The sequence below is a fragment of the Eretmochelys imbricata genome, chromosome 27, assembly GCF_965152235.1.
Source record: "Eretmochelys imbricata isolate rEreImb1 chromosome 27, rEreImb1.hap1, whole genome shotgun sequence".
Classification (NCBI taxonomy): Eukaryota; Metazoa; Chordata; order Testudines; family Cheloniidae; genus Eretmochelys; species Eretmochelys imbricata.
This window is the reverse complement of record NC_135598.1, coordinates 7,803,669-7,831,546: the sequence shown is the minus strand read 5'-3', so window position 1 is coordinate 7,831,546 and position 27,878 is coordinate 7,803,669. Positions and strand designations below refer to the sequence as shown.

The following is a 27,878-nucleotide window of genomic DNA, read 5'->3' as shown; positions in this document are numbered from 1 at the left end:
TCCCCTTCGCCAGGTAACCGGGGATTCGGGGAAGCGGCAGCGGCGCCTGGAGCCGGAGGAGAGAGAGAGTGAGAGTGAGTGAGTGAGTGAGTGGGGCGGGGGGGTCTCCGTACAGCCCCCCCCCCCCCGCCGCCTGCGCTTCATCTCCGACCCCCTTGTCCCTGCTCAGCCCGCTGGGTGCCCGCCCCCCCGTTGTGCGCCCCCTTGTCCCCGCCCCTCAGCGCGCTGGGTGCCCCGCCCCCCCGTTGTGGGCCCCCTTGTCCCCGCCCCCCCCCGGTTGTGTGCCTCCCTGTCCTTTCCCTGCCCCTTTCCTTTCTCCTCCTCAGCGTGCTGGGTGCCCCCTCACCCCTTATCTCTACCCCTCCCCCGCGTACTGGGTGCCCTCTGCCCTTTCCCTGCCCATAGCTGTCCCTGCCTCTCTCCCCGCAGCTTGTTGTGTGCACCTTCCCCCTGTTCTTTCCCTGCCCACAACTGTCCCTTCTCCCGTGCACTGGGTGCCCCCTGCCCCCTATACCTCTCCTGCCCACCGCTGCCCCTTCCCCAGAGCGCATGGTGCATCCCGCTCAGTGCTGTCCCCCTGGGCTCCTACCCCTGCTTGGAGCCCAGCTTGCTTTTGCAGGGTTGGACAGTGTGAGCCACTGCTGTCATGGGCCTCTCACTCCATCTTGCTCTTTTTGATTGAGGGAAGCTTCTGCCTGTCCCCTTTTATTCTAGAGAGACAAGGCAAGTGAGGTAATCCCTTCTATTGGACCAACTTCTGTTGGTGGAAGGGACAAGCTTTTGCGCCTCATAGAGCTCTTGTTTAGGGCTGGAAAAGGTAGCCACAATGTCTAAGGGCATGTCTTCACTAGCAATGTTAAAGCGCTGCCGCGGCAGCTCTTCAGCGTGGCTTGTGTAGTTGCAGCTACCAGCGTTGGGAGCGCTGTTACACTGCCACTTTACAGCCCTGAAACATGTAGCGCTCAGGGGGGTGTTTTTTCACACCCCTGAGCGAGAAAGTTGCAGCACTGTAAAGTGGCAGTGTAGTCAAGCCCTAAGCTAAATATAAGGTGGGACAGGTTGCGAAGCATAGGAGATTCACAGGTGGTGTAGGAGACTACTTAAAGTGAAGTGGGTAATTAACATCTTTGCAGTTATAGGACAAAGGAGGGTTAGTAGGCGGCACAGCGTGTTACAAATTGTTGTAATGGGCCATAACACCAATGTTTCTGGTCTGTCCAGGGTTTTTAAGTGTCCAGCAGAGTTATGAATTTAAGTTCCCAGGCTCATCTTGTGAAGTTGTTGTGCGGGTTTCCTTAAAGGATGAGGACTGAGAGAGCTGATATCGCATGATCACTTTGTGAAAAGTGTTTGCCTGTGGGTGATGGGGTGTTATTGTCTTTTATCATTTTTCTGTGTGAGTTCATGTGAGAGCAAAGTCTCTTTTCACCCACGTTGCTGATGGGGCATTTGGTGCACTGGGTAAGGTATACAACACAGGCCTATCACAGCATGTGGGACTCATGGGTCCTGAAAGGTGTGTTTTGGCAGGGGGGTTGATCATCATAGCAGTGAAGATATGTCTGTAGGTTTTGCATATGTTCTGGCAGGGTCTGGTGCTGTTTTTAGTTGGTGTGTTCTGGTCTGTGAGGAGCTTGCTTCTGATGGGTGAGCTTAGCAAGACTGGGGGGTTGTTTGAAGGCCAGAAGAGGGGGTTTGGGAAAGATTTCATGCAGGATGTGGCCTCCATCAAGTATACATTGTAGTTATTTGATGATACCCTGTATCTCGCGTGGGGTGGTAGGTGACAGCTAGGAGTGTGTGATCAGTGGAGGGTTTTTTTTCCCCCGAGTTTGAAGCAGGTTCTCCCTGGTATTTGGACGGCCCATTCCATGATGTCATCTGCTTCTCTGGTGGAGTGTCCTTGTTTAGTGAGGGCTGTTTTAAGTGTGTTAAGGCAAGGATTCTCAACCTTTTTCTTTCAGAGACACCTCCCCCCCCCAAACATGCCAAAAAAACCTCCATGGCCCACCTGTGCCACAACAACTATTTTTCTGCATCTAAAAGCCAGGGCCAGTGTTAGGAGGTAGCAAGAAGGGCAGTTTCCAAGAGCCCCATGACACAGGGGGCTCCACAAAGCTAAGTTGCTCAGGCTTTGGCTTCAGCCCTGGTGGCAGGGCTTGAAGCCCCAGGCTTCAGCCCCCTTCGGTGGGTTTCGGCTTTCTGCCTTGAGACCCCGCAAGTCTAATGCAGACCCTCCTTGGTGGACCCTCTGAAACCTGCTCATGGCTCCACAGGGGGCCCCGGACCACTGGTTGAGAACCACTGTGTTAAGATATATATTCTGGACTTTGGTGCATATTCTATGGTATCTGGGTGCCTGGCTGTAGATAACAAATTTCTTGTTGTGTCTGGGATGATAACTGAATCTGTGGAGGTAAGTGTGGTGATCTGTGGGAGTCTTGTATATAGTTTTCTGTAGGTTTCCATTGTTGAAGCTGATCATAGTGTTCAGAAAGTTGATGCTGGCATGTTCTAGAGAGAGTCTGGTGGTTGGGTGTTGGTTGTTGAAGTGGTGGTAGAAATCTATGAGGGAGTTTAGGCCATCTGTCCAGAGGATGAAATATCATCAATGTATATTAGATATAGCATTAGTTTTGCAGTGAATTTTTCCAGAAATTCTTCCTCAATGTGGCCCAGGAGAGCGATGTGGAGAGCCATCCTAGTACCCATGGCTGCTCCCATGGTTTCGCCAAAGTGTTAATGTAAAGGTGTTATGGATGAGGATGAAATGGATTTCAGAGAGTGTATAGCTATCCTCTCGGTGGTGAAGAGATTGTGATGGATGTCATGTTTAAGGATTTCACTTCGTTTTTTTTTCCCCCTGGAGCAGTCGATGTTATGATTAAGTAAGTTTGTGTGGGTTTGTCCACTGGGGAGCGGCCAGACTTTTTTCTTGTAACTGTCAGTAGGGACGATATATGCTGTATTCTGGACGCTCAGACACTGCAGCAGTTCTATTTTTATAAAGCTTCTTTTGTGTATCCCCTGCAAGATAATGATACTTATACAGCATCTTTAATCTGAGGGGCCTTACAAAGGGGGGTGAGTGTTTTTATCCCCATTTTACTGATGGGAAAACTGAGGAGCAGGGCAAGTGAGTGAGTTGCCCAAGGTCATGCACCAAATCAGTAGCAGAATTAGGACTCAATCAGAAGAATTAGGACTCAGATATTCCTATTCCCAGCTACTTGCTTAACAGTTGTGTAACATGCTGTGTACCTTTCTGTTGCTATTCTCTCTGGGAAATTATTAAACATTTGTATTATGGTAGGACCTAGACACACTAAACAGCATTGGGGCCCCATTATGTGAGGTTCTGTACAGCTAGAACTGGATGAAGTATTTGAACAAAACTGGTGAAAAATGCAGGTTACATAGAAACATTTTGCAAATTTATGTGGATTTCACTTACTTGTTTCAGTGGCGGTTTGTGGGAAGCCTTTAAAAAAAAAACACCTCAAAATCAGAATGTTTTGTTTTGACATTTTTTAAATGAAATGTTTTGGTTTTTTATTTAAAATGACTTTCCTTTTAGAAATTTCCTCTAGTTTTATTTTTTTTTTAATTTAAAAGCTTCAAAGCAAAACTAACTGTTTTGTTTGGCCAGAAATGATTTTTCCCTATTTTTTTTGAATCGCCAGAGAACAGTAATCTGTTGTTTGTACAGCTGTAGTACTGCTGTAGGGTAAGGGTCCTTGCCCTGTGGAATGTGTAGTCCACCAAATATTGTACTGCATATCCACCTCTGTGAAATATCTTTTCTACAGATTTTTTTAAATGGTTTGTTCAGGTATTTCTGAACCTGTTTGGGAAAATTCACCTTGCAAAACTTGCTGTCACTGTGGCGGAGCTTCTTAAAGTTAATTTATACAAAACCTTTGTGCTCTAATCTTTCAGCAGTCAGCAGAGCGACCTAGGTTTTGATGTGTGCAACTGGAGACATGCTGTATAGAATGGAACAAGAGCAGTAACTCATTTGCGGGAAAGGCTTATTGTGGAGACAACTCATTTGCTTTGCCTTCTTAAAACAATTGTCTTGCTCTCATTTTCAGGATATTTTTAATTTCACGAACTTGGAGTAGCATTACAAATCTGGATTCCATGTCTTTTCTTGTAAGTAACCCAGAACGAATTAGGGTGAGTGTTAGCTTCTAGCGTTATTCCAAAAAGCAACTGATTTTGTAAATCTTTCCATACACACGGAGATAAGCTCTGATTCTGCAACAGTTTGTGTGGGGTGGAGCCCATCCCTTTGACTTCCTTGGAGCTCCAAAGGGGCCTGCCTGCACAGTTCTTGTTGCAGGATTGGGACCATACTCTATCTTGTTGCTGGAGAACTAGATTTTTAATTAAATACAATTATTTTGATTTGGGACCATACTCTATCTTGTTGCTGGAGAACTAGATTTTTAATTAAATACAATTATTTTGATTTATGAGAGAGAGTTACTTTTAAAAGGTATGTATCTGTGAGCTAGATGTGTTGCCAAATGCTTATTATGTGCATTTTGCTCAGTGTTCATTCTCTTTAGATAGTGCTAATTGTTGAATACATCTTTTTTCTGTTTATGTATTATACAAAATGATTTTATCACTTATTGTTTTATAATGTACAGAAATTGCAGAAAAAACAAATGCTGAAACTTAACTGAGTTGATGGTACCTTTGAAAGAGGGATGGAGGAAATGTCTTGAAACTTAACTAAATTGACAGTGTCTTTTAATTTATATTTTGTATATATTAAAGTGTCTTTTAAACTTAAAATGAAGTCCTTTTTTTTTTTTAATGTTTCCTTTTAAATGCTGGAATTCCATAACAAAGCTGTTGTGTATAGCACTTAAACAGGAAGTAAACTAAGTAGTGAAGATACATTGTTGAGAATGAAATGTGCAGAGGATGACAATACACTTTAAAAAGGCTTTTTAATATAAAGCAACAGTAACGCAGTTAAGGAAATGTATTTATTTATGATTGGAAACCTGGTGTCCCTTAAGGTTCATAAGTCAGCAGCAAAGTGTGTGTGTGTGTGACAGAAGAGAATCTCTGACGTGATCACTGTGAATGGTGTAAAAACGACCCTTTTGAAATTTTAACATCATTCACATTGTGCTAAATACTGATACAATGAAATCCTGCTTACTTTTCAATTGAATGTGGACTCTTTTTCATACCAGCCTGCTTCAAATAGAGGTAGTTTAACATAAATGTAAGTAAACTTGTTGATTGCTTCAGCAAGCTGACCAAGATTTTTGCCATAAATGAGTAGTAAAATGACTAATATTTACTGAGCGTTAACAGTGTACTCAGTACTATACAAGCTTATGATGACATAGTCCGTGCCCCCAGGATTTTAGTTTATTTCTAATATCTAATCTATCTTGATGCGAATCGAAAATTGAACTGAGTGGATAGAGATCATGTCACTAGCAGCCTTTATGGTGCTCTGAGTTTTAAACATTGTTTAACTTAGTTTCTTCCAGAACATGAAAGAATAACAGTTTATCAGTTGTCTGTTACTGTTTAAATATTAATATTTACAGCTGCTGAATGAATTTTAGCTCATTTCCCCTCATTGCAAAGGAGACACATGTTAGAATGGTCGGAGTGATCTTTATGATTCTGTTTTGGTTGACATAAAATAAAAATGGATCAGCTGTGGAATATGTCTAGAGGAAATAACTAATTGGCTTTGGACTTTCTTCTCTAGCGGTGGGTGTCCGAAAAGTTCATTGTAGAAGGCTTGAGAGAATTTGAACTGTTTGGAGGTAAGTACTCCATTCTTTAGACGCTTCAGTAGAAATCTTTTACTTTAAACTTGAAAGCACCCATCAGTGTGGTATAAGTAAATGTGCTACATGAATGAAGAAATCAGTTTGTAGCACTGTCTTCAAATTGGCCAACAAAAGTAAACTTAGAAGAAAAAACTTAGATTTTGTACAGCAGTTCATTTTAAAGTCAGTAGTAGTACAAACTTCAGAACCTTGTAATGCAGTAAATTAGTGCAGTCTGGCCTTTCCTGAATAACCATTTTTTTCCTCTGTTAAATAGATTTTGAACTAGAAAAAGATAATTACAGAAATTGAAAATTTTCCAAATGTTTTGTTGCTGAGTCTAGTTAAAATAAAGTATTAAAGCTGATAGAAGAGAAGCCTTTAAGTGTAACTGTGGTCAGTAAAGTAACTATGTAAATATGGTGCTACCTTATACAATAGATCTGCTCCTTGAGTATCTTTGAATTGGGCCTGCTGACTTCACTGGCAAAAAAAAAGTTTTAAAACAGTAACACTTTAGCTTTCCAGGGTTGAGACAACAGTGTAAACTGGATTTTAATCTGCTACTTTCATCATTTGCAAAATTGTCAGCTAAATTCTGATGGCAGAATCTTTGTGACAGACGATGTAAAGGAAGCTAGCTAGAGGATTAGATCCCAGGTGGAATTAGTAGTTAGCAAAATCTTCCATTTGACTTGTAAATTCTGCAGATTTGCCTTTCCACATTGAGTTTTGTAGTTATGTTGAACCCCATTTCAGATTAAAGAAAAGGAGTACTTGTGGCACCTGAGAGACTAACAAATTTATTTGAGCATAAGCTTTCGTGAACTATCCTCAAATAAATTTGTTAGTCTCTGTCTGTTCTCACCATGGTTACAAACTTAGTCTCTAAGGTGCCACAAGTACTCCTTTTCTTATTACCATGTTTGGAAGCTATGCATGGTTTTGGCTAGCACTGTTTTTTAAAATTAATCCCTGCCTAAAACCAGTCACTGAAAACAGTTTTCAGACATGTTTAAGGATGGGTCTACCAGAATCTTTTTTTCAAACCTAGCTGTAGCTAGTATCTTTTTGCTCCTGATGTGGATGGTGGTTTTTTGCAGTGGCTTTTCTGACTTAACTGCACTTCTAGGAAGAAAATACATTTAAAAAATATCTGTCATGTTTTAATGTACAAATCTGATTAGAAACTTTGCCCTGAAATGAAGCTGTTAAACTAAAATTCATCCCAATATTAAGAGCACTGTTTCATTTGATTTCAGTGTGAATTGTACTTGCTTATACCACGGCTAAATTTGGACCATTTTATCTAAGCCCCTAGTTACACAGAAATCTTGTTATAAGTGTCCTTGTCGAAATGTGGATTTTTGTTACCTCGGGAAATTTGGAATTATGTAGAATTTAACTGCCACTTTCTACACAGGTTGCATTCCTCATTAAACTTCCAAAATAGCTTATCCCAAATATTTAAATCCATCAGATGTATTAATCTGTTTCTTTTTAAACAATGAGTTTAAGTTCACAATCTAAAAACAAAACAAATCTCCCTAACCTGAGGCTAATTGAATCTGTGTAACTTTTAGAATTGGGTTTCTTGATATGTTTTCTAATGTCTGTTACTTACTGTTATGATGTTAATTGTAAGTTAAAGATTTTGCCTGGGAATATATCCTTACACCTATCCAGTACCTAAACTATGCTTTGAGGGTATTTAATTTATTTATTTTCATGAATATATATATTCAAACTATGTTTTGAATGGGTATTTGTTGAAGAAAACATGGTGAACAATTAATTTCTTTACTCCAGAGCAGCCTCCGGGTGACTCTCGGAGAAAAGTAAGTGATTTTTGCAGGCTGTGGTGCTGTGGTCCATTGCATGGAGATTATTCCTTGTGGAAGTTTGATTTTCTTTCTACCTTATTTATACTTCATCTGTATATTTAGCTTTACATGTGTGAAAACAAGTTTCACCCTGGAAAAGAGATTTTGGTGTGTGGTTTTGAAGCTGTTGCATGTGACGTTTTAGCTGTAAATCTGAGATTTAATTCCTTACGCTCACGTTTTCAAAAGTGGTTCTGAAAACAGGGCCCAAATTGTCTCAGGTTAGGCATTCAAAACCAGTGTCCAGTTTTTTTAATAATTTGATTTCCTTTCTCTTCCCTATGCCACATCTGCAAAAGAGACCCCAGCATCAAACTGAGAATTAGATAATCTTCAGTTTCAAATGGGACTTCACCTTCTGCTGAAAACCCATTGGCATAGCTGTTTGACTTCCTTCAGAGCTCACAGGAACAGTCTTAAGCCTTCAACAGGTGCTGCTATCTGCTTAGAGAAATCTTTTCTGCTTGAGGACTAATTCCCTACAGAGCTATGAAATGGCCATCTAAAAATACATAGTGTAGTCCAAAATAGGACAGTTTGAATCTTTACCTGTAATCTGAGTCATATTCATGGTTCCGATTAAAGTGCCAGTGGTGTACAGTGTAGACGTAGCCTAAATGGGAGGCTGTTCTGGGCTTTTAGACATCTTTGCGGTGTTGATGCTGACTTTCTTTCATTTAAAACAAATCTTATTCCCCTAGATAGTTGTAGAAACAAGGCAATAGTTAGTTAGTTAATCAGGGAAAGGAAATTTTTGTAGTTTGAGTCAAAAGTGAGCAAGAGAAACTTAGGTAGTTTTGTTTTGTTTTTTTACTTCCCATCTTCCACCAGGCATTGAATCCAAAATATAATCCACCGGAGTTAGATTCGGCAAATGCAAATCACTGCTGGCATTGCATAGCTCTGGTTTCCTAATGGCATTGACAGTACAATTATCTTTCAAAAACTAATTTCCTTAAACATACGTCCAATCTAAAACCTAACCAAAAGGCCTGAAATGTTAGCCCTTAGTGAATGTCATACTTCATGCAGCTAATCCCACGTTTCTTCGTTTTACAGCTTTCATGATTTTTAACTGTACACCAAAAGTTATCCTGTGTGAAACTCTCGAGGAGCTTTTTTGCAATATTTCATAAATAACATTTCAGTTTAACTTCTTTTTAAATTTTTTTTTAATCTCATACAGTGTTTAACTTTTGAGTGGAGACCCTTCTGCATAATGTGGTTAGTTGTAGAGTTTTCAAACTCAATGTTTATCTGCAGAGAGGTGAATCAAGGTCTCTAATGTACTGAATTATTGCTAAAGGGGAGCAGATGATATGTTCTATTTTGGTTGAAACAGCCTGCACCATAGTTAAAAAATAACGTGTTAGATTTATTTCATTTTTTTGCATGTGTTGGCTTCTGCTAAATTTGGAGTGCATTGTATTAAAGCAAACCACCTACATAATGCACAGTTTCAGAGCAGCTGTCATTGCTGCAGAATAATTTTCATTTTCTTGGTGGTGCCTTTCTGCTTTACAGGACCCCATGTGCCTCTGTTTCTTTCCTGTCAGTCCTGCCATTGACAGGGGTGGGTGGAGATGATGGAAAATGTAATGATCTGGGCATTAACTGTGAAAGTCAGAATTGGTAGGAATATTTAATGGAAATCTAGAAATAAGAATGGGTAGCAGCCTTCAATTCATAGCCAGATGATAATGTTGTGTGACATAGTGGGTAGAGCAAAAGATTTGGAACTGTTGGGATTCTAGATTCCAATCATGGCTGAGCCAGAGATTAGCTTTTACCTCTTTGTGCTTCAGTTGCACGAGCTGAAATAATATAGTGCCTTTCACTGAGGTTATTACAAAAATTAAACCTTGTCCTCTCTCTCATTGGGGTAGGCATTATCCCCATTTTACAGATGGGAAAAGGGAGGTATAGTGTGTCTGTATTACAGAGCTTGGATTAGAACCCAGGGGTCTTGACTCCCAGTTCCATTCAGGAGAAAAGTAGAAAGTTTATAGAAAACTGAATGCTTCATCTGAACTGAGGCTAATTTATGGTAGGAAACAAACTTTCAGTGGCCAAGGATAGTGGACTCAGTAACCTGATGGATCTTTCCCATCTACAATTCCTGACACAGGGGAAATCTTCCATCATTTTGATGCATTAATTCAGTACTGATTGCCCTAGACACCGAGGATAAGAGATTTTAAGAATACTTTTTTAATTTTTCAAGGTTAAAATGATCTAAGGGTTACATGCCCCAAATAATAATTTGTATTTTGATAACTCTAGTTAGGTTACATTTTAAAATGTGCAGATAATTTGAACAACTCAGATTCCTCAGTTTCTATTAGTGACGGTCACTCTTGGGCTGTTCATTGATGTAAGGTTTTGAGTTCCAAGCAGGTGTTGGATCGAGCTAGTATTTGGTGGTGCCATTAGTTTCTTCAGTATTTCAGCTTTTTTTAATTTTAAACTAAGCTTCCAGACCTTTGATACAATGTTGTCTTGAGTATGTAGGCTGACTGAAACGATAGGTCTCTGAGGTTTATACTCTCCCCTTCCCCTCAAACAGAGTGTTGACTCTGATATCCAATAATGCCATTGTTGTCTACTGGTTCACTGTCAATCATCTTAGCAGAAACAACCAGCCATTCTGGAATTATGAGCAGAGCTTGAATACCGTACTACCATCCTTTTTTTTTTCTTTTTTTTTTCCTTCATCTGATTCCTGATATCAAGTCAACTTCCACCACTGATCTCTTTACTCTAATTTGAAGTGTCAAATCTGTTTGGTTCTAGTTTGGTTGAAACACGACTTTAACCTTTGAAACGTTTTAGTCCCAATTTGTTTTTCCTGTTCGAATGGCAGGTGTGAAATTGCCCATTCTGTAGCTTCCCCTCTTGACCATTAGTTTATCAGCAGCTGGAAGTATAATCTCATATAGACCTAGTGGCCCAGTGTCTGATCTCACACAGGGTATATAATCTATACAATCAGCCTACATCTTGTGAATGCATTGCAGTAGGTTTTACAAGCTACAGCCTATTCACCCATGTTCCTAAAATTAGAATTGGAGCCCTTAGCATTTCTCTTGTAAGAGTGTATTTACATATAAATGTACTGCCTTGCCATGTGGCCAAAACACAGATGAGTGAGTGCACAGTAGATGCGTTCTTTTTCATTTCTCTTCAATGCCCTTGGAGACTTCTGGCAAACTTTTACCCTTTGCTAAACTGTCTCTTCCCGCTTAAGAGTAAACTGCTGGTTTCCTTGACTCCCAGTGCTTTAATTGTGGTAGAAAAATTGGGATCATATGTTCATGTAACTAACATAATCATCAAAGAATGTTGAAGTTTTCCAAAAGCTGTGTTGTTGCCTGCAACTTTCTAGGGATTCTGCCTTTCTAGCCAGCATAATTGTTTCAGAAGCTGTCAGTTAGTCTCTAGTTTGTCCCAGCCAAGTTTTTGTGCCAAATCGGATTTTCTTAAGACTTCTTCAGACTCGAGTCTAAAACTGCGTTAAGCCACAAATGAAGATAAGTTTGGTCTAAACCTAATTCCTAGTGGACACTTATCCATCTTGCCAAAGCTTCAGTCAGTTTGCCACAGGTTCTAGCTATCTGCTTAAGAGAGCCCCACAACTGGAACACGAGCACTGCAGATTTAATAGAATTGTGAGCCGGAGTCTCCAGAACTGGAATAGGTGATGGAGCTTTGGCTCGGGATGGAGGCGCATTAACAGAGCCTAGAACTGTAATATTAGAGAATGCGGCACTCAGTAATGAGGTGGCCTTGTAGCTCTGTGGGAAGTGAGGCCAGGACTGGAATAACAGAGGGCATTGCGGGTTAGAACTAAGGTATGTGGATGGAGTTAGGAAGCTTATGTATCCAGTTTCATAACATTAAAATCATTTGCCAAATTCATGCATAACATTTTAAAGAGAACTCCATTTTCTAATGCATAAGTGGTGTCAGCTGTTAATGTTAGGGTGTTGAAAAAAACTTTGGTTTTGTCTTTAGAACCAGTGGATTCAGGATGCTTCTAGGACCCCTTTACTTCTCAGTAGTGTACTTATCAGCTGTTGCTTAAAGAAGCAAGTATTTAATATTTGCATCAAGAATGCTTTAAAAACAGTCATTAGGAGATGGAGTAGGTTTTGTTTTAAATAAGTTATAACTAAAGTGTTCCGAATATATTTTAGCAGCGGTTCTCTAACTTTAGCAACCCAAGGACCCCCATTTTGATTTAAAATTTTTTGCGGACCCTGAAGCCTCCCGTTGAGCCCCAGGCCCCACCCCCACCCCACCTCTTCCCGCCCCTGCTCCACCACTGCCCCTCCTCTTCCCCACCTCTTTCTGCCCCCTCCCCGGAGCACACCCCATCCCCACTCCTCCCCCTCCCTCCCAGCGCTTCCTGCACTCCGCTGAACAGCTGTTCCCTGGTGTACAGGAGGCACTGGGAGAGAGGGGGAGGAATTGATCAGTGGGCTGGCGGCCCTGGATATGATTCTGCCCCCCTCCCCCAAGCGTGCTCCATCCCTGCTCCTCCCTCCCAGCACCTCCTGCATCCCGCTGAACAGCTGCTCCCGGTGTGCAGGCAGTGCGGGGAGGGTGGGGGAGGAGTTGAGTTGATCAGCGGGGCCTGCAGACCCCCTGGAGTACCCTTGCAGGCCCCCAGGGGTTCGCAGACCCCAGTTGGAGAAACAGTTAGGGCTTGTCTACATTATGGAGCTTTTTTGTCAGAATAGCTACAGTATGCTTGCAAAAGCCCCCTAGTGGAGATGCAGCATATACCAGCCAAAGGAGTTCTGCCAGGGTAGCTGCATCGTTTCCCCAAAGGACGTTAACTATGCCGACCAAAAGTACGCTTCTGCCAAGGTAATTGCATCTACACCAGGGGCTTTGCCGGCACAGGTGTATTGACTAGGGTGTGAGATTTTTTTCACACTCCTAGCTGACGTAGTTATGCCAACAGAACTTTGTAGTGTAGACCAAGCCATAGTGTGGGTATGGTTAGAATAGCCTCTTGTTACTTAATAGCTCTTTGTCATTGCATCATACCTCCTTCCTTCAATGACCGAGACAGGTGTGTGTTTCCACTTCCATTGCAGCTACGAGAAAGTGAGTTGTGTTTTGTTTTTTGTTTTTTTTCCCTGCTGCATGCATCAATAGCAAAATTGTTAGGAAAGTCTGATTGTAGAATATTTATGGCTGGTGATCTGAGACAGAAAGAACAGACCTGGGTTTCCAGTTCCCAGGTGGAGTTAGTGTTTCTGGCAGATTAGGAAAAATTCACCTAATTCAAAGTTGACATAAAATGAACAGATTTGGTCTGTCTGTTGGAGAGAGAGAAATCTGGAGCCTCCCTGTGTCACTCATCTAACTATAAGCGTAACTGAAGGACAAAATGCACTGCAATAATGGAACATGCCTGAACACTGTGTATAGACTTTTCTTGCTCCTCTGAAACCCCCCACCAAGGAGAATTAGAATTCAACTGTACTGCTAACGCTGCCAGAGATTGCGGCCTCTTTTTGTGCATATCAAATCATCTGTCAGTTTTTGTGACAGGCTCCTGTAATGCAACTTGGACTGTAATGCCTGTGTATTGAATTGCACAGCTTGTTTTTAATCAGTTTTAAGCATGAGTCAGCATGAACAGAGAAGAACATTTCTCTTTTCAGCTTGTGCATGTGGATATAGCAGGGAGCTCTCTCAGTTGTAGTGAAAAGATGCAGCCTCTCTCAAGCAGGCTGGCAGACGTGGGAGTGCTGCTCCTGTGTTCATTTGTACTAGCTCTTTGCTGCAGCTAAACTCTTGCTCCCATTTGGAGCTTCTTTCCATGTGTGTCTGATCTATACATCTTGGGCTTTTCTTAGTTGGTTCATCGCTTCTTCCTGCAGCAAAACAAGTTCAACTTTGTCAGCCTTTGCCACAGAGAGAGCATGAATGGATAAGTGGCTGAAAAGTAGCAACCTCAGCCAGGAAAAGCTTATTGCCAGAGTGCAAAAAAACCCACCATAGACAGGTCTTCAGTCTGTCACTGCTGCACAAGCAAACAGATTATGATGCAGAAGTTTGTAAAGAGTGGGAGAAAGGTGGCTGTTGCAAAGGGGTGGAGTAGTGCTGTCATGTGTCTTAAAAAAGACCATCTGGTTTATAGTAGATGGTAAATTATGTTGTTTGGTTACATGTCATAGAAAGCAGATACCTCGTTCCAGAAAATCCAGACATCTCCTGGGTTTCAGTTTGTATTAAGATATTTACAGCAGACACAGCTAGCTTTTATACTCAGATATGTCCTGATATTATGAGCATGTGCAAAAATATAATGTGGAACAGATGATCTCTCTACTAGATGTAATTAATATCCGTTTCTGATTTTTATCTTGCTTTTCTAGACCAATGATGCAAGCTCCGAGTCGATAGCATCTTCCCCTAAAAGGGACACCATGAGCAGCTTTTTACCAGACAGCAGCTGTTATGAGTTGCTCACCGTAATAGGTAATGTTCCCAGAAAAACACCTAATTTTCATTCTCCATGTATGCTTCCTTTGTAAGGTACTGAATTTTTCTTGTCTGGTGGTTTTCTGAAATGTAAAATGCAAAATATCCTTTCTTTCTTGTTTTGTTTTAGTAGTAGTAAAATTACTGTCTAAAAAGTAAATTAAGGTGGGTTTCTTGTCCTGAAGCTCTTACAATCCAAGTAAAAGATAAATACTAGATGAGAGGAGGCGTGGTTTTGAGCTTGAAGCAAAAGGGTATCAGCTAGGACTCTTGAGTCTCATACCTGGCTTTGCCATTTGTTCCCTGTATGGCTCTTGGCAGGTCACTGCATCTCTCTGGGCCTCAGTTTGCAAATCTGTAAAATAGGAATATTACTGACCTATCTCCCAGCAGGTTTTTAAGTAATTGGTTTTGTATGTAGAGTACTTGAAATTGGAAGGTGATGTAGAACAGGCAAATTTTTATATTAGACAAGACCATCAACAACAGTTAAGGTGAGAGAGGGAATGAGGGTAATTGCTAAGGAGGAAGTGTTGATGGAAGCTCTCCCACAACACATAGTTAATTGTATTCGCGCTTATGGGGTTAATCTCACTCTCTCTTTTCAGGTCATGGCTTTGAGGAGCTGATGACTGTGAACCTGGCCAGGTATAAACCATCAGGAGAGTATGTCACAGTCAGAAGGATTAACTTGGAAGCTTGCACCAATGAGATGGTGACATTCTTGCAGGTGATGCTACAATCTTTAGAATGGGGCACAGCATCTTTCATGTATATTGAAAGAACAAGACTCCTAGGATCTCAGCTTCAGGTTATTTAATGTTTTCTAAGGTGCCCATTGCTAAGCATCTGGATGCTGTACAACTTTAACATAGTAGTTGCATTACTGGCCCACAAAGACCAATTATCCTAATGAAGAAATGGTCAAATTAAAAAATAAAACATTATACGGTGCTGGTAGTAGATACTCCTTCAGACTGAGTTATAGTTTTGTAAATGTTAGTTGGCTGATACGTCTAAAATTATTTTGAAGCTGATGGTGGAGTGTCTAGGGATTAGTGCACTGGACTGAGTTTCTAGTGTTCTGGGTTCTCTGGAACCAGCTCAGCCGCTGTCTGGTCATGAGCAAGTCACTTCTCTGTGCCTGGTTTTTGAACTGTGAAATGGGGATCTTTGCCCACCTCATGAGCATGTTGTGAGGTGATTCATGTTTGTAAAGTACTTTGAGGTCCGAGGTGGAAGGTGCTATGAAAGCTGAGTGTTATTCTAAGGCGGTGGCTCTCAACCTTTCCAGACTATTCTACCCCTTTCAGGAGTCTGATTTGTCTTGCATACCCCCAAGTTTCACCTCACTTAAACTACTTGCTTACAAAATCAAACATAAAAACACAAAAGTGTAACAGCGCACTGTTACTGAAAAATTGCTTATGTTCTCATTTTTACCATAGAATTATAAATCAATTGGAATATATATATGTGTATAGTATATCGAGCAGTATAAACAGATCATTATCTGTATGAAATTTTAGTTTGTACTGACTTCGCTAGTGCTTTTTATGTAGCCTGTTATAAAACTCTGCAAATATCTAGATGAGTTGATGTACCCCCTGGAAGACCTCTCCGTTCCCCCTGGGGTATGTGTACCCCTGACTGAGAACCACTGTTCTAAGGGGATTGTTCTTCTGGTTAAAATCAAGACTTGCATCTAATCCTTTCTCTTCTAAAGGATGCACTTGAAGAGGAAGAACCCAATGATCTTTCCATACCAAACTGCTGTAATAGCATCCTATGAGCTCCTCAGTTTCAAAATAAGATTAGTGCAAGGAAATACTGTATCAAGTTCCAAACACAGACGCTCTGATGCCATAATTTGTTTATCCTTCTCCAGCAAATTCATTCAAATAGGTATTAACGTTGACACATCATGATGTAAACACCAACTAGCCCTTGTGCAGAGATTGTCAGAACAGCTGTTTGGGGTGGGGGTTTAGTATGTGTGTTCTTTGAATTTATGTAAAATGTCCCTGTATGACCATTCCTTTTTGCTGGAAGTTGGGATTGCCAGACATGTTGCACTGACATAGGAGCTCCTGAATTCAGTGCTAAGCAACTATTGCCTATGCACAGACCTCATGCCAGGAAAATCTAACTCTGGTGAGAGATTATTTTAGCTGTCATATCTTCCCATTTTATCTGCAAAAGGAGAGACAGGAACTTCTCAGGTGAAGAGAAGGTTCAAGTCAGTGTTTTGGCAGACAATCCTTAAAGTGCTACCTTTTGTCCAGTCTAACCTTCCTAGAGCACTGACCCTCTGTACCATATCTGGAGTTTTGTATTTATTTATTTTGTATTGATTTGAAATATCCTTTTGCTTTTAGGGTGAACTTCATGTGTCCAAACTCTTCAACCACCCCAACATTGTGCCATATAAAGCAACCTTCATAGCTGACAATGAGCTATGGGTAGTGACCTCCTTCATGGCTTATGGTAGGTGGAGAGGAGAATACATCTGCTATCTGACCAGGCTGCTTTAGCTTCTGTTAAATCATCTTTATTTAGGTGAAGTGTCCTCTGTTTTTCCTGCTCCATCAAAAAACGTTTCTTTGTCTCTTTAGGTTCTGCAAAGGATTTAATCTGTACCCATTTCATGGATGGAATGAGTGAACTGGCTATTGCTTATATCCTCCAGGGTGTTCTGAAGGCTCTTGACTACATTCACCATATGGGCTATGTACATAGGTAAAAAGGAAATCACTCTCTTTATCACTTATCCTACTTTCTGTAGGAAATGCTTACAAACAATATTCATCCAGCTGGGACTAGGTATTTCAAGGGATTTGGAATAAGAATATGGCTTGCATCTAGCTTGCTCTGCTGCTGCTGTAGAGAGCTTCATTGTCCATGCCCTTGGTCCTGGACTTCTCATTACCACAGAAGTAGTACTTTAAAAAGAGCAAATCGCAAAATGTTCCTGAGGCAAAGTGTAGTAGTAACTTAGGGCTAGGTTAAGCTTTTGCTGAAGTAAATCCTTCCATGGGGTCCCCAAGGTGGGAAGATGAGAGGAGGGAGGTTGTGACGGCAGAAAACAGCTGCATCTTCCTTTTTGCCAGGGAAGTTGGAAGGGGCTGGGAAGAGGGCATACTCAAGGGATATACTAACTTCCATGGAGCCCCAGATTGGAATTAAAGCTGCCCCTTCCAGTGGATAGGCAACCGTCTGCCCTCCCTTGGGTGAATATTCTTCTGTATCCCTGGCATGCAGAGGGGTCTTTCTGATGTAGTTTACACCTCTTTGTTGAGGCTTCAGTGAAGCAGGTCCATCTGTATCTTATGGTGGTTGTAATGACATCACACAATATCCAAGCGCAACCTCTAAGGGAATGAGCAGGTTGCATTATTCCTATCCTTCCGTCATTGTTCGCTGTACAGTCCCAGTGTCATGTTAGGGAGGTGATAGCCTATTCCTTCATCCAGTGAATTACATGTTTCGTGCTTTCCAGGTACTTTCACTTTTAGTTCTCTCTCCTAGCTTTTTTAGATTAATGGTACAAAGTTGCATTTATTTTTTTTAAGAGGTGAGGCTTTATTTATGCTTATGCAAATATCACTTGGCCAAGCAGCAGATATTTATCTCTTTTAATCTCTCCTCTTAAATCAGTGCCTCCAGACCCTTAATCAGATTTATGTTTTTCCTGATAAACACTAACATGGCTGCCACACATACTTGGACGTAAGTTTCAAAACCTGATTATTCTAGGCTATTGGTACTCACTCTGTCACATATTTTCACTGGATGCTCAATGTGCCTAGGCTTCAGAATATGCCTTCCTTAAATCCTGTACAGGATCCCTATAGAATAATCTTCTCACATGGATGCTGGGAAGGAATTTAAAGTCCTTCTAAGGTAGATGATCCTTGACCATGTGTTGACCTCCTACTTCTGATCCCCTTTGCTTTAAGGAGTGTGAAAGCCAGCCACATCCTGATCTCTGTGGATGGGAAGGTGTACCTCTCAGGCCTGCGCAGTAACCTAAGCATGATCAACCACGGGCAGCGGCTCAGAGTTGTCCACGACTTCCCCAAGTATAGTATCAAGGTCCTACCATGGCTCAGTCCTGAAGTCTTACAGCAGGTATGGGATAGAACTACTGTCATTTTATGGGTCACTCTCCTCTTCTTCCTCATTGTTGACTTTCTTACTTTTGTGGACAGAGACCCCCCCCTCCTTCACTGTTGCTGGAATTTCTTGCCAAGAAGCAAGGAACTATTTTCAGGCTAATTTTGTAGCCTGAGGAGAGCATCTGATCGTGTAACAAAATCATGGTTCTTGGAAAAGGCAGCACAGACCTTCTTGGAGCCTGATTCTCCCGCACCATGGGTTTCAATGGGAGCTACTCTGATTCGGCAAGCAGGATAATTGGGTCTTTGGCATTTTAATGACAAAACTGGCCTATTGTCCTGAGTGGGTCATACTGCTCTGGACCCTCATGCCAGACACCCATTCATGTCAACTTAACATTTCATATTCTGGTGGCAAGCGCAGCCCGTTAGCCGTACTGCCCCCATAACACTGAACGTGAGCCTTCTGAGTTGCACTCAGAGGCATCTTTTCATTCTATAGGGCAGTGGTTCTCAACCAGGGGTCTGGGGCCCCCTGGGGGGGCAGTGAGCAGGTTTCAGGGTGTCTGCCAAGCAGGGCTAGTGTTAGACTCGCTGGGGCCCAGGGAAAAAAGCCAAAGCCCCACCACATAGGGCTGAAGTCTGGGGTCCTGAGTCTCGCCACCCGAGGCTGAAGCCGAACGTAGCTTGGCGGGGGCCCCTGTGGCATGGGGCTCTAGGCAATTGCCCTGCTTGCGACCCCCTAATGCTGGCTCTGGATTTTATATGCAGAAAGCCAGTTGTTGTGGCATGGATGGACCACAGAGTTTTTATAGCCATTGCGGGGGCCTCAAAAGGAAAAAGGGTGAGAAGCCCTGCCGTAGGACATTGTATTCAGTGGTCTCTCCATGGCAACTGGGAGGAAGACGGTTTATTCGCCCACAGATAGGCACCTGGGGTGGAAGGAGAGCAGCTAAAACAGACTTCTTAAAGCTGGGTGGAATCTTGAATGCCAGGTCTGTCGCTGAGGCCTTGCTAACAGCACTCATGCTGTCACCGTAGCATGTTAACGAGTGTAATAATGCTAGTCTCTGATCTCGTTATACGCATTCCCTTATGTTGTCAGTCTGTTCCCATGGCTCTCTGTGACACTGCTCAGTGATAAGTGGGTTTCTAGCTGCTCACTGTTTAAAGCTGCTGTGCGAAGTTAAACCCGTAGAGACTTTTAGCATCATTTTTCCTCCTGATGAGTTTTCATTCATTCTCTTCACTCTTTTTTTTTTTGTTTAAAAATAGCAGCAGTGTAATCAGCCCGGCCTGAGGGGGACGTGGGTGTTCAATGGGGGCAAAATAAGCCTTCAGAAAGGTCCGTACTAGAGCGCCGGGTATGGAGTTTTGCACCAGTGCAGGGGCTAAGCTCCAGAGGGGAGTCTGCATAGTTGTGTGAAATGGAGGGGAACTGCATGGAGCTCTCCCCAAATACTAGTTTCTGTGTTACGGATTACATTAAATGGTCATTCTCTTTGTGTATCTAATAGAATGTATCTTGGGTGTTTATCTGGCCCCCATTACCAAGTACCCAAGCACCTCACAGTCTAATTGTCCTTGCAAACTCCTTGTGAGGTAGGGCAGTGCTATTATCCCCATTTTACAGATGGGGAGCTAAAGCATGGAAAGATTAAGTAACTTGCCCCAGCTCACACATGAAGTCAGTGGAAGAGCAGGGAACTAAACGTGGATCTCCCGAGTTGCAGGCTAGTGCCCTAACCACTGGGCAGTCCTTCTGTCTCCTTTCAAAGAAACTGATCACCAACACTGAGACAGATGCATTTTCTTTTAAAAACAAACAACCTCAAACCTTGTTGCCTTGGTAGTGAAACCTCTACAAATACTAGGGCACTTTGGTTTAATTGTTTGGTTTTTGTCCTTCCCCTTCAGGTACCTGATTAGATTCCCGCAAGGATAAGCATAACACATAACTGACTTTATAGCTAATTCTCTCCATCCCACTCTTTGGTTCTAGAATCTCCAGGGTTATGATGCAAAATCCGACATTTACAGTGTGGGGATAACGGCCTGTGAACTGGCAAATGGACACGTCCCATTCAAGGATATGCCTGCTACTCAGGTAGGGTTTACAAGCTGCTTGGGCGCTCCTTCCACCCCAGCCTTATAACTGCATGCTGTGGAGTTAGGAAATTGAGTTCTGTATCTGTCAATAATACTTAAATGCAAGGAACCGAGTTATTGGCGGCAGCTGTGTTTGTAATGAGATGTGACATATTCTGAGCTCTTGAGGTCATGAAAGATCTCTAATGGCACTCTTTGCACAAAAGTAAGGGTAATAACCCTCGCCTCTTTTCTTTCCTTTCTTACCTGTTAAACTACTGCTGACTTCCACTCTACCAGAGGCTGCATCTCTGAGGTCCATAAAGGCATACATAGAAATTAGCATTGGAAAAGATCTATTAGGTTATCTCCTCACCAGCGCAGAATTGTTCCCTACAGTAAATTTTCTAGCGCTCTGTCTCCAGTCTTCTTTTAAATGTTTCAAAATATGGAGTTTCTTCTGAAGGCCTCTGTTGTAGGATTATTATTGATTGACTTGACACCTTTTGGAGTTTTTTAATGTGTAATAAAACCTTCCCTTTTTTCCCCTCTTGGGGCTGCCTTTCTTCCTACAGCCATTCCGTTAATCTTAATCAAATCCATAACTCGAAGGGATACCTCTCTCCGCATGTTGTGTGGATTTCTATAAAACCTGAGAATCTGATATTACAAACAGTGCAGTAGACAGAATTGAAGATCATTACAGTTAGTCTCCTCCAATACCAATCAAGACCCTGCTCCCATTGATGTCTCTATCAAATCTCTTGCTGGTTTCAGTGGGAGCAGGAGCAGGTCCATTCAGTTCAAAATAAGTCAGTCCTCCTTTGCAGATTGACCGGAGCATCTTGATGTCACCCTCCCAGGGAAACATTTAACACTAGTAGGGTTCTGGGGCACACCTTGAAAGACAGATTAGAAATGTAGATACACTGGAGGGTAGGGATAGGATACAGAGGGCCCTAGACAAATTAGAGGATTGGGCCAAAAGAAATCTGATGAGGTTCAACAAGGACAAGTGCAGAGTCCTGCACTTAGGACGGAAGAATCCCATGCACCGCTACAGACTAGGGACCAAATGGCTCGGCAGCAGTTCTGCAGAAAAGGACCTAGGGGTTACAGTGGACGAGAACCTGGATATGAGTCAACAGTGTGCCATTGTTGCCAAGAAGGCCAATGGCATTTTGGGATGTATAAGTAGGGCCATAGCCAGCAGATCGAGGGACGTGATCATTCCCCTCTATTCGACATTGGTGAGGCCTAATCTGGAGTAATGTGTCCAGTTTTGGGCCCCACACTACAAGAAGGATGTGGAAAAATTGGAAAGAGTCCAGCGGAGGGCAACAAAAATGATTAGGGGACTGGAACACATGAGTTATGAGGAGAGGCTGAAGGAACTGGGATTGTTTAGTCTGCAGAGGGGAAGAATGAGGGGGGATTTGATAGCTGCTTTCAACTACCTGAAAGGGGGTTCCAAAGAGGATGGCTCTAGACTGTTCTCAGTGGTAGCAGATGACAGAACAAGGAGTAATGGTCTCAAGTTGCAGTGGGGGAGGTTTAGGTTGGATATTAGGAAAAACTTTTTCACTAGGAGGGTGGTGAAACACTGGAATGCATTACCTAGGAAGGTGGTGGAATCTCCTTCCTTAGAAGTTTTTAAGGTCAGGCTTGACAAAGCCCTGGCTGGGATGATTTAGTTGGGGATTGGTCCTGCTTTGAGCAGGGGGTTGGACTAGATGACCTCCTGAGGTCCCTTCTAACCCTGATATTCTATGATTCTAATGTACCATCCTACCGCTAGAAAAGTCCAGGTACAGAACTTGATTAACATTTTATAACAACCTTCTGCACACAGGTTACTGAGAGCAGTGGTACATGGGTTGCTACATGTCACCTGTGCCAAGTTAGAGCATTCATGCTTCCTGAGCTCTGCTGTCCAGTCCAGATTATAACATCACTCTCAAACAGAAAGCATTGTTCTGTGCATTCCTAGATAAGTGTAGGGTTATTGGAGGTTTGTTATGTAAAGGGGGCCTGGGCATGCTGCTTCCACCTGATCTACTCTCCCCTTTCTGCTTTTTAACCCAAATCAACTTTCACATTGAGCCACTTCATGAAACCTTGGTGCAGGAATGAAGGGGTCTAAATGCTGCTGAGGGAACCAGGACCCAACAGGTGCTCCGGGAGAACAACTATCCAAAATCAGGAGAAGCTAATATGAAAGTAGAGGTTTCAGAGTAACAGCCGTGTTAGTCTGTATTCGCAAAAAGAAAAGGAGTCCTTGTGGCACCTTAGAGACTAACCAATTTATTTGAGCATGAGCTTTCGTGAGCTACAGCTCACTTCATCAGATGCATACCGTGGAAACTGTTTCCACGGTATGCATCTGATGAAGTGAGCTGTAGCTCACGAAAGCTCATGCTCAAATAAATTGGTTAGTCTCTAAGGTGCCACAAGGACTCCTTTTCTTTTTATGAAAGTAGAGGTGCCCTGATCTCCCTACAGCCACCTCAGCCCTTGCCCTGACCAACTGGATGTGGCGTCATTCCAGGTTATAACAAAGAATTAAGAACTTTGCCTGCCAATTGGATTAGGAGACCTACAGACTTGTCATCAAATATGACTGCTGCAAGGGGCCAAATGCTGCACTGTAACGTGTGTGTAACTGCTGTGACTTAATGTAACCACGCAGCAGTTAAAGGCCTGATACTGTGAATTGCTGACAAGTTGAGAGCGCTCTGGAACGTTAACGATCGGGCCCTGTGTGAGAAGGGAATTTGGCCCATAGAGTTCACGTAATACAATCTATGTTAGAATAGCAACTAAGGACACTGGTGTCTAAGTCCTGCAGCAAGAGTAATGCTGAATGAACATACAACACATGCAGACCCTGGACCACTTGCAGGACACAACTGAAGATTGTTGCATAGAGTATCTGAAGTTTAAATACATTTGTTGTAGAGAGTCCTGCCTGCTCTCTTAAATGTGTCTACTCTGTATCATGCATGTGAGTCGTTTCATCCAATTCCATTTCAGATGCTGTTGGAGAAGCTGAACGGAACTGTTCCATGCCTGCTAGACACCACCACGATCCCGGCTGAGGAGCTGACCATGAAAACATCCCGCTCATGTGCTAACTCCGGGATTGGTGAAGGGATGGCAGTTAGCAACGTGAGGGCAGCCAATGGGGAGTCAACACTGCACCCTTACCATCGGACCTTCTCACCCCACTTCCATCACTTCGTGGAGCAGTGCCTGCAGCGTAATTCCGACTTGCGGTACAGCCATAATGGGAATGCTTGGTTACAGATCTGCTCTAAACACCATTTGGGGCCTGGGTACTGTAACTGTGGACTCTGTGTGGTTTAAAGATTGTTTTAATCCCGATCTCTCACCATGGCTTTTGAGTTGAGTCTCAGTATTGGCGTTTTGTTCAGTGATCTCTGATTAAAAGCATGGCTGTGTGAAGAGGTGCCCCATATGTACGGCAAAAGAGCTGTCCACAATAGCTATAAATATATAGCCTGAAAGCCGTAAGAATATGTAGCATTTTGATAGGACCTTGCATCAGAGAACCCAAAGAATTTCAGTTATTAAGCCTCACAAGCTTCTTGGGAGGTGTTATCCTCATTTTACAGGTGGAGAAACTGAGGCAGAGAGGTTAAATGTCTTCCCCAGTGCCACACGTCGAGTCCGTGGCATGTTGGGGAAACTAACTCAGGACTGGCAACTCCCATTCTCACTAGACCTCATTGTCCCAGAAGCAGTTTCATTCTCCAGCCAGGAGAGCTCATCTTGAGACTTCAGTGAATAAATGCTGAGAACAGAGCAAGAACAGCATTTCCTTTTCTAGTTCACCAGGACCATGTATTGTCATCTTACTCTGTGGCAAACGTCTCTGTACCTATAATAGGCTATTCATAATTTGGCTAGCAGAAGTTTTTGCTGTGTCCCCGTGTATAGCTTCTTTCACTGTCCAGGGGAGAGGAGTATACAGGGCAATGATTGTCCCTGTGATAACTGCATCACATGGCTTTTCAGTTAATTGATTGCGCTATCTTCAATCATGCTGGGATGCCCTGGCTGGGATGATTTAGTTGGGGATTGGTCCTGCTTTGAGCAGGGGGTTGGACTAAATGACCTCCTGAGGTCCCTTCCAACCCTGATCTTCTATGATTCATGCTGCTGTCTCACGAAAGGAGCTACAGATCCCATGGCACTTTGAGAAATCTTTGGGGGATAACCTCGTCATTCTGGCCAACAACTTTGCCTCTTGTGAAGCAGATTCTAATGGCAAAGGCGCTTAACTCCTTCCTTTGTCAACCCCCCCGGGGATGCCTAGAGGATAAAAGTTTCTACTACTGTGTATAAAAGGGTGAGGCCCGTGGCTGAGGTCCAGTCCTGAGTCAGGAGACCGGGATTCTGTTCCCACCTTCACTCATTTGCTATGTGACCTTGGTTAAGTCGCTTCCCCATCTGTGCCTCAGTTTCCCCCCTCAGTAAAATAAGAATCATCTTGACCTATATCTCACAGGGTGGTGAGTGTTTGTAAAGAGCTTGTAAAGACACAGGAAAGCTGTTAGAAAGTCAGTGTCGTTTACGCTAATCACACTCAGGTCTCCTGTATGATGATTCATTCCCTTCTCATTCTCTTTTGTACAGGCCAAGTGCAAGCACCCTGCTGAATCATTCCTTTTTCAAGCAGGTAAAGTGGTTCATTTAATCTTCTGGTAGAGGGCAGTGGCCTTCCCATGGTAACCCCCTTGCTGCTGCCTCAGCTGTGGGGAGCAGAGTTCTGAGGACGGGGTTGGGAAGATGTTGCTGTTGACTCCTCACCTCTGGATAGCTCAGCACTGAAAGCACCATTTAGACTGGGGGTTCTGGCTAAATGCCTATAGCCAGGAAGGACCAAGTTTCAAAGAGCTTGGCTTGCATGGGTATGTTTGGGGACAGCCTACTATTGCACAAAATCTTCTTAGCTTTTTTCTCCAGTTATAATCTGTACTCAAAAGAAATCTCATTGGATTTCCCTTCTTCCCCCCACCCCCACTTTCCTAATGACTTTTTTCGATTTCATTAAGTCCTGGGGTCAGTGGAGGACGGGGTATTCTGGCAGCAGTGCCAAAGATCTTGCCCTCCCCCAAACTCTGCCAGCCTCTCCTAGTGGCAGAGTGCCACCAGCACTGTTTCTGAATTGGCAGGGACGTGTCACTAGACTAAGACTGAGGAGGTTTATCTCCAAGTTTAGAGGGCACAGTGTCCAACCCTGCAGCACTCCTAACTCGGACAACAGAAGATTGGGTTAGACTGACTGACGTCCCGGGCCTGCTGGTATGTTATGCTGCCCCTATTAGCTCAGTCTGTATTGTGATGTCCTACGTGTGGTCGAATGTTACTAATGCCATAAAACCTCCCCAAGTGAGAATAGCTCAAACTAACTCTCCCTCTGCCCCCAGATCAAACGCCGTGCATCCGAAGCACTTCCTGAACTACTGCGCCCTGTCACGCCAATCACCAACTTTGAAGGTACGCGGCCACAGGATCCCAGTGGCATTTTTGGACTGGTATCCAGTCTGGAACAGCTAGAGGTGGATGACTGGGAATTCTAGAGCAATGTGGCAAATATACGGTTCTAAAGCCCTTGATGGAGCTTTCTGGACATAGTAATTTATTGGCCCCTCTCAAATGAAGCCTGGATGAGTGTTACATGCAGAAGAGTTTATATGACTGTAGTAAGGAACTTCACCTGGTCGTTTACTTGAGCAGAGCCTGGAATCACCCTTGGACAGAAATTAGCTGGAAAAAGGGATCTGTTTGTAGGAAATGCTGAATGTTTCCTCCTTGGTGCCAGGAGCCCCCCAGCTCTTGCTGTTGAGCATCAGGGATAGGCTGTATTAGGAGTTTTGTTCGCCAGAGCTGAGGCTGAGTCAATCCCGATTTGTTGGTCTCCATACACATCGTTTTCCCCTGTTACTGACTCTCTAATGTCCCTAGTTCAGAGGTTTCTGTGTATCTTTAGCCTATCTTTAGATAAACCCTTTGTTTTGTTCCTTTACAAGGGTGCCTTTGAGACAAGTGTAAAGGAGGGGAGAAGGAATGCAACTCTTCTTAGACTTGGACATTCTCTTCTAGACCGCCAGGTTCTCACTGTGGCATTCTTCTCATGGGGTCACTCTTTTGGCAATAACAAATTTAGCCTGCTGCTTTATTGAGAGGAAAATGGAAGATCAGACAGCTCTGGAAAAAGGGGTCCCCTTCTATTCCAGCCATGCTCAGAGGTTAGGAGATTCCTCTGCAAGGCTGCATTCATCTCTTCAAGGAGACCCGTAGATCTTTGTTTTTTTAAAACTCTTGCCATGTGGTGCTGAATGCCCTGAAGTGCAGGTCAGAAGGGCACCCCAATTTTCTGGAACTAACCAGCTGTTCCTGTCTCTTCATGTAGCCACCTCAGCCACCAGCTGCATTTTTTAAAAGTAAGATGTAGTTTTGAAAGTCTTTGAAACTGCACCATACTATATTTTACAATAAATGCCATTTATCTGGCTGGTCCCATCCTGCAGCAAGGCTAATGTCACTGCATGAAAGGTGCTGGCCAGTTTCTGTTTCTGAGAACCTACCATGGGAGGAAGAAAGGTAAGTTTGGAGCTCGCGCTTTCTCTGTGCCTGCCATTGGCAGACCTCTCTGCTGCTGTGGCAGCTCTCCCTTCACTGTGGCGTTCAGGTTCTCCAGACTGCATTTTAAGGCCTTTTGTTCATCCTTTCTAAGCACCATGTGCATCATCGATCTTCCTTCTCAATGAAGCACTGAGAATCCGGTCCTGTACTGGTGGTCACCGAGAGCAGTGGTGCTGGCAACAGGTCCTTTTTGTGTGTATAAACTGTACTTGAACCCAAATAAAGTTTGTTACTCTAGTTTTGTTGCCAAAACAAATAAAAATGTAAGTATTTCTGAAGTGTTTCTTTTATTTTCCTAGCTCTGTGGAGGTGCTGAAGGGTCCCTATCCTCCTTGACCAGCCCAGCTTGGCCTGTGTTATGCAGGTCGTCACACAAGATGATCAAATGGTCCCTTCTGGCCCTAATCTGTGAATTGTGTTGGTCTGAAGGAGCAAGTCGCAATGAAATGCGGTGGGTGATGGTGGGCGGATATTGCCATTATACGTGGCAACATATTAAAATGAGGACCATGACACTGACCTTCCTTTGCAAAGCGCTGAGAGAGACTGATAAGTGCTATAAAAGAGCTAGGTTTCAGAGTATCAGCCAGGTTAGTTTGTATTCGCAAAAAGAAAAGGAGTACTTGTGGCACCTTAGAGACTAACCAATTTATTTGAGCATGAGCTTTCGTGAGCTACAGCTCACTTCATCGGATGCATCCGATGCACCTTAGAGACTAACCAATTTATTTGAGAATGAGCTTTCGTGAGCTACAGCTCACTTCATCGGATGCATCCGATGAAGTGAGCTGTAGCTCACGAAA

The 27,878-nt window shown here is 43.1% G+C and overlaps 1 protein-coding gene across 3 annotated transcripts; it reads left to right on the top strand.

Moving 5' to 3' along the window:
* STRADA (STE20 related adaptor alpha) lies at positions 1-27,347 on the top strand. 3 transcript variants are annotated; one of them, XM_077806385.1, is made up of 13 exons: positions 1-13; positions 4,095-4,155; positions 5,750-5,807; positions 7,623-7,651; positions 14,092-14,194; positions 14,806-14,927; positions 16,576-16,684; positions 16,813-16,936; positions 18,157-18,328; positions 20,318-20,422; positions 23,437-23,678; positions 25,063-25,105; positions 25,857-27,347. In XM_077806385.1, the coding sequence occupies exons 2-13, from the start codon at positions 4,144-4,146 to the stop codon at positions 26,007-26,009; spliced, it is 1,272 nt and encodes a 423-aa protein (XP_077662511.1). In that variant the 5' UTR covers positions 1-13; positions 4,095-4,143; the 3' UTR covers positions 26,010-27,347. The 3 variants fall into 3 exon arrangements, with proteins under 3 accessions (XP_077662511.1, XP_077662510.1, XP_077662512.1); XM_077806384.1 differs by having other exon boundaries at positions 6-13; positions 4,095-4,179; XM_077806386.1 differs by lacking the exons at positions 1-13; positions 7,623-7,651 and having other exon boundaries at positions 4,092-4,155.
* The last annotated feature ends 531 nt before the right edge of the window (positions 27,348-27,878 follow it).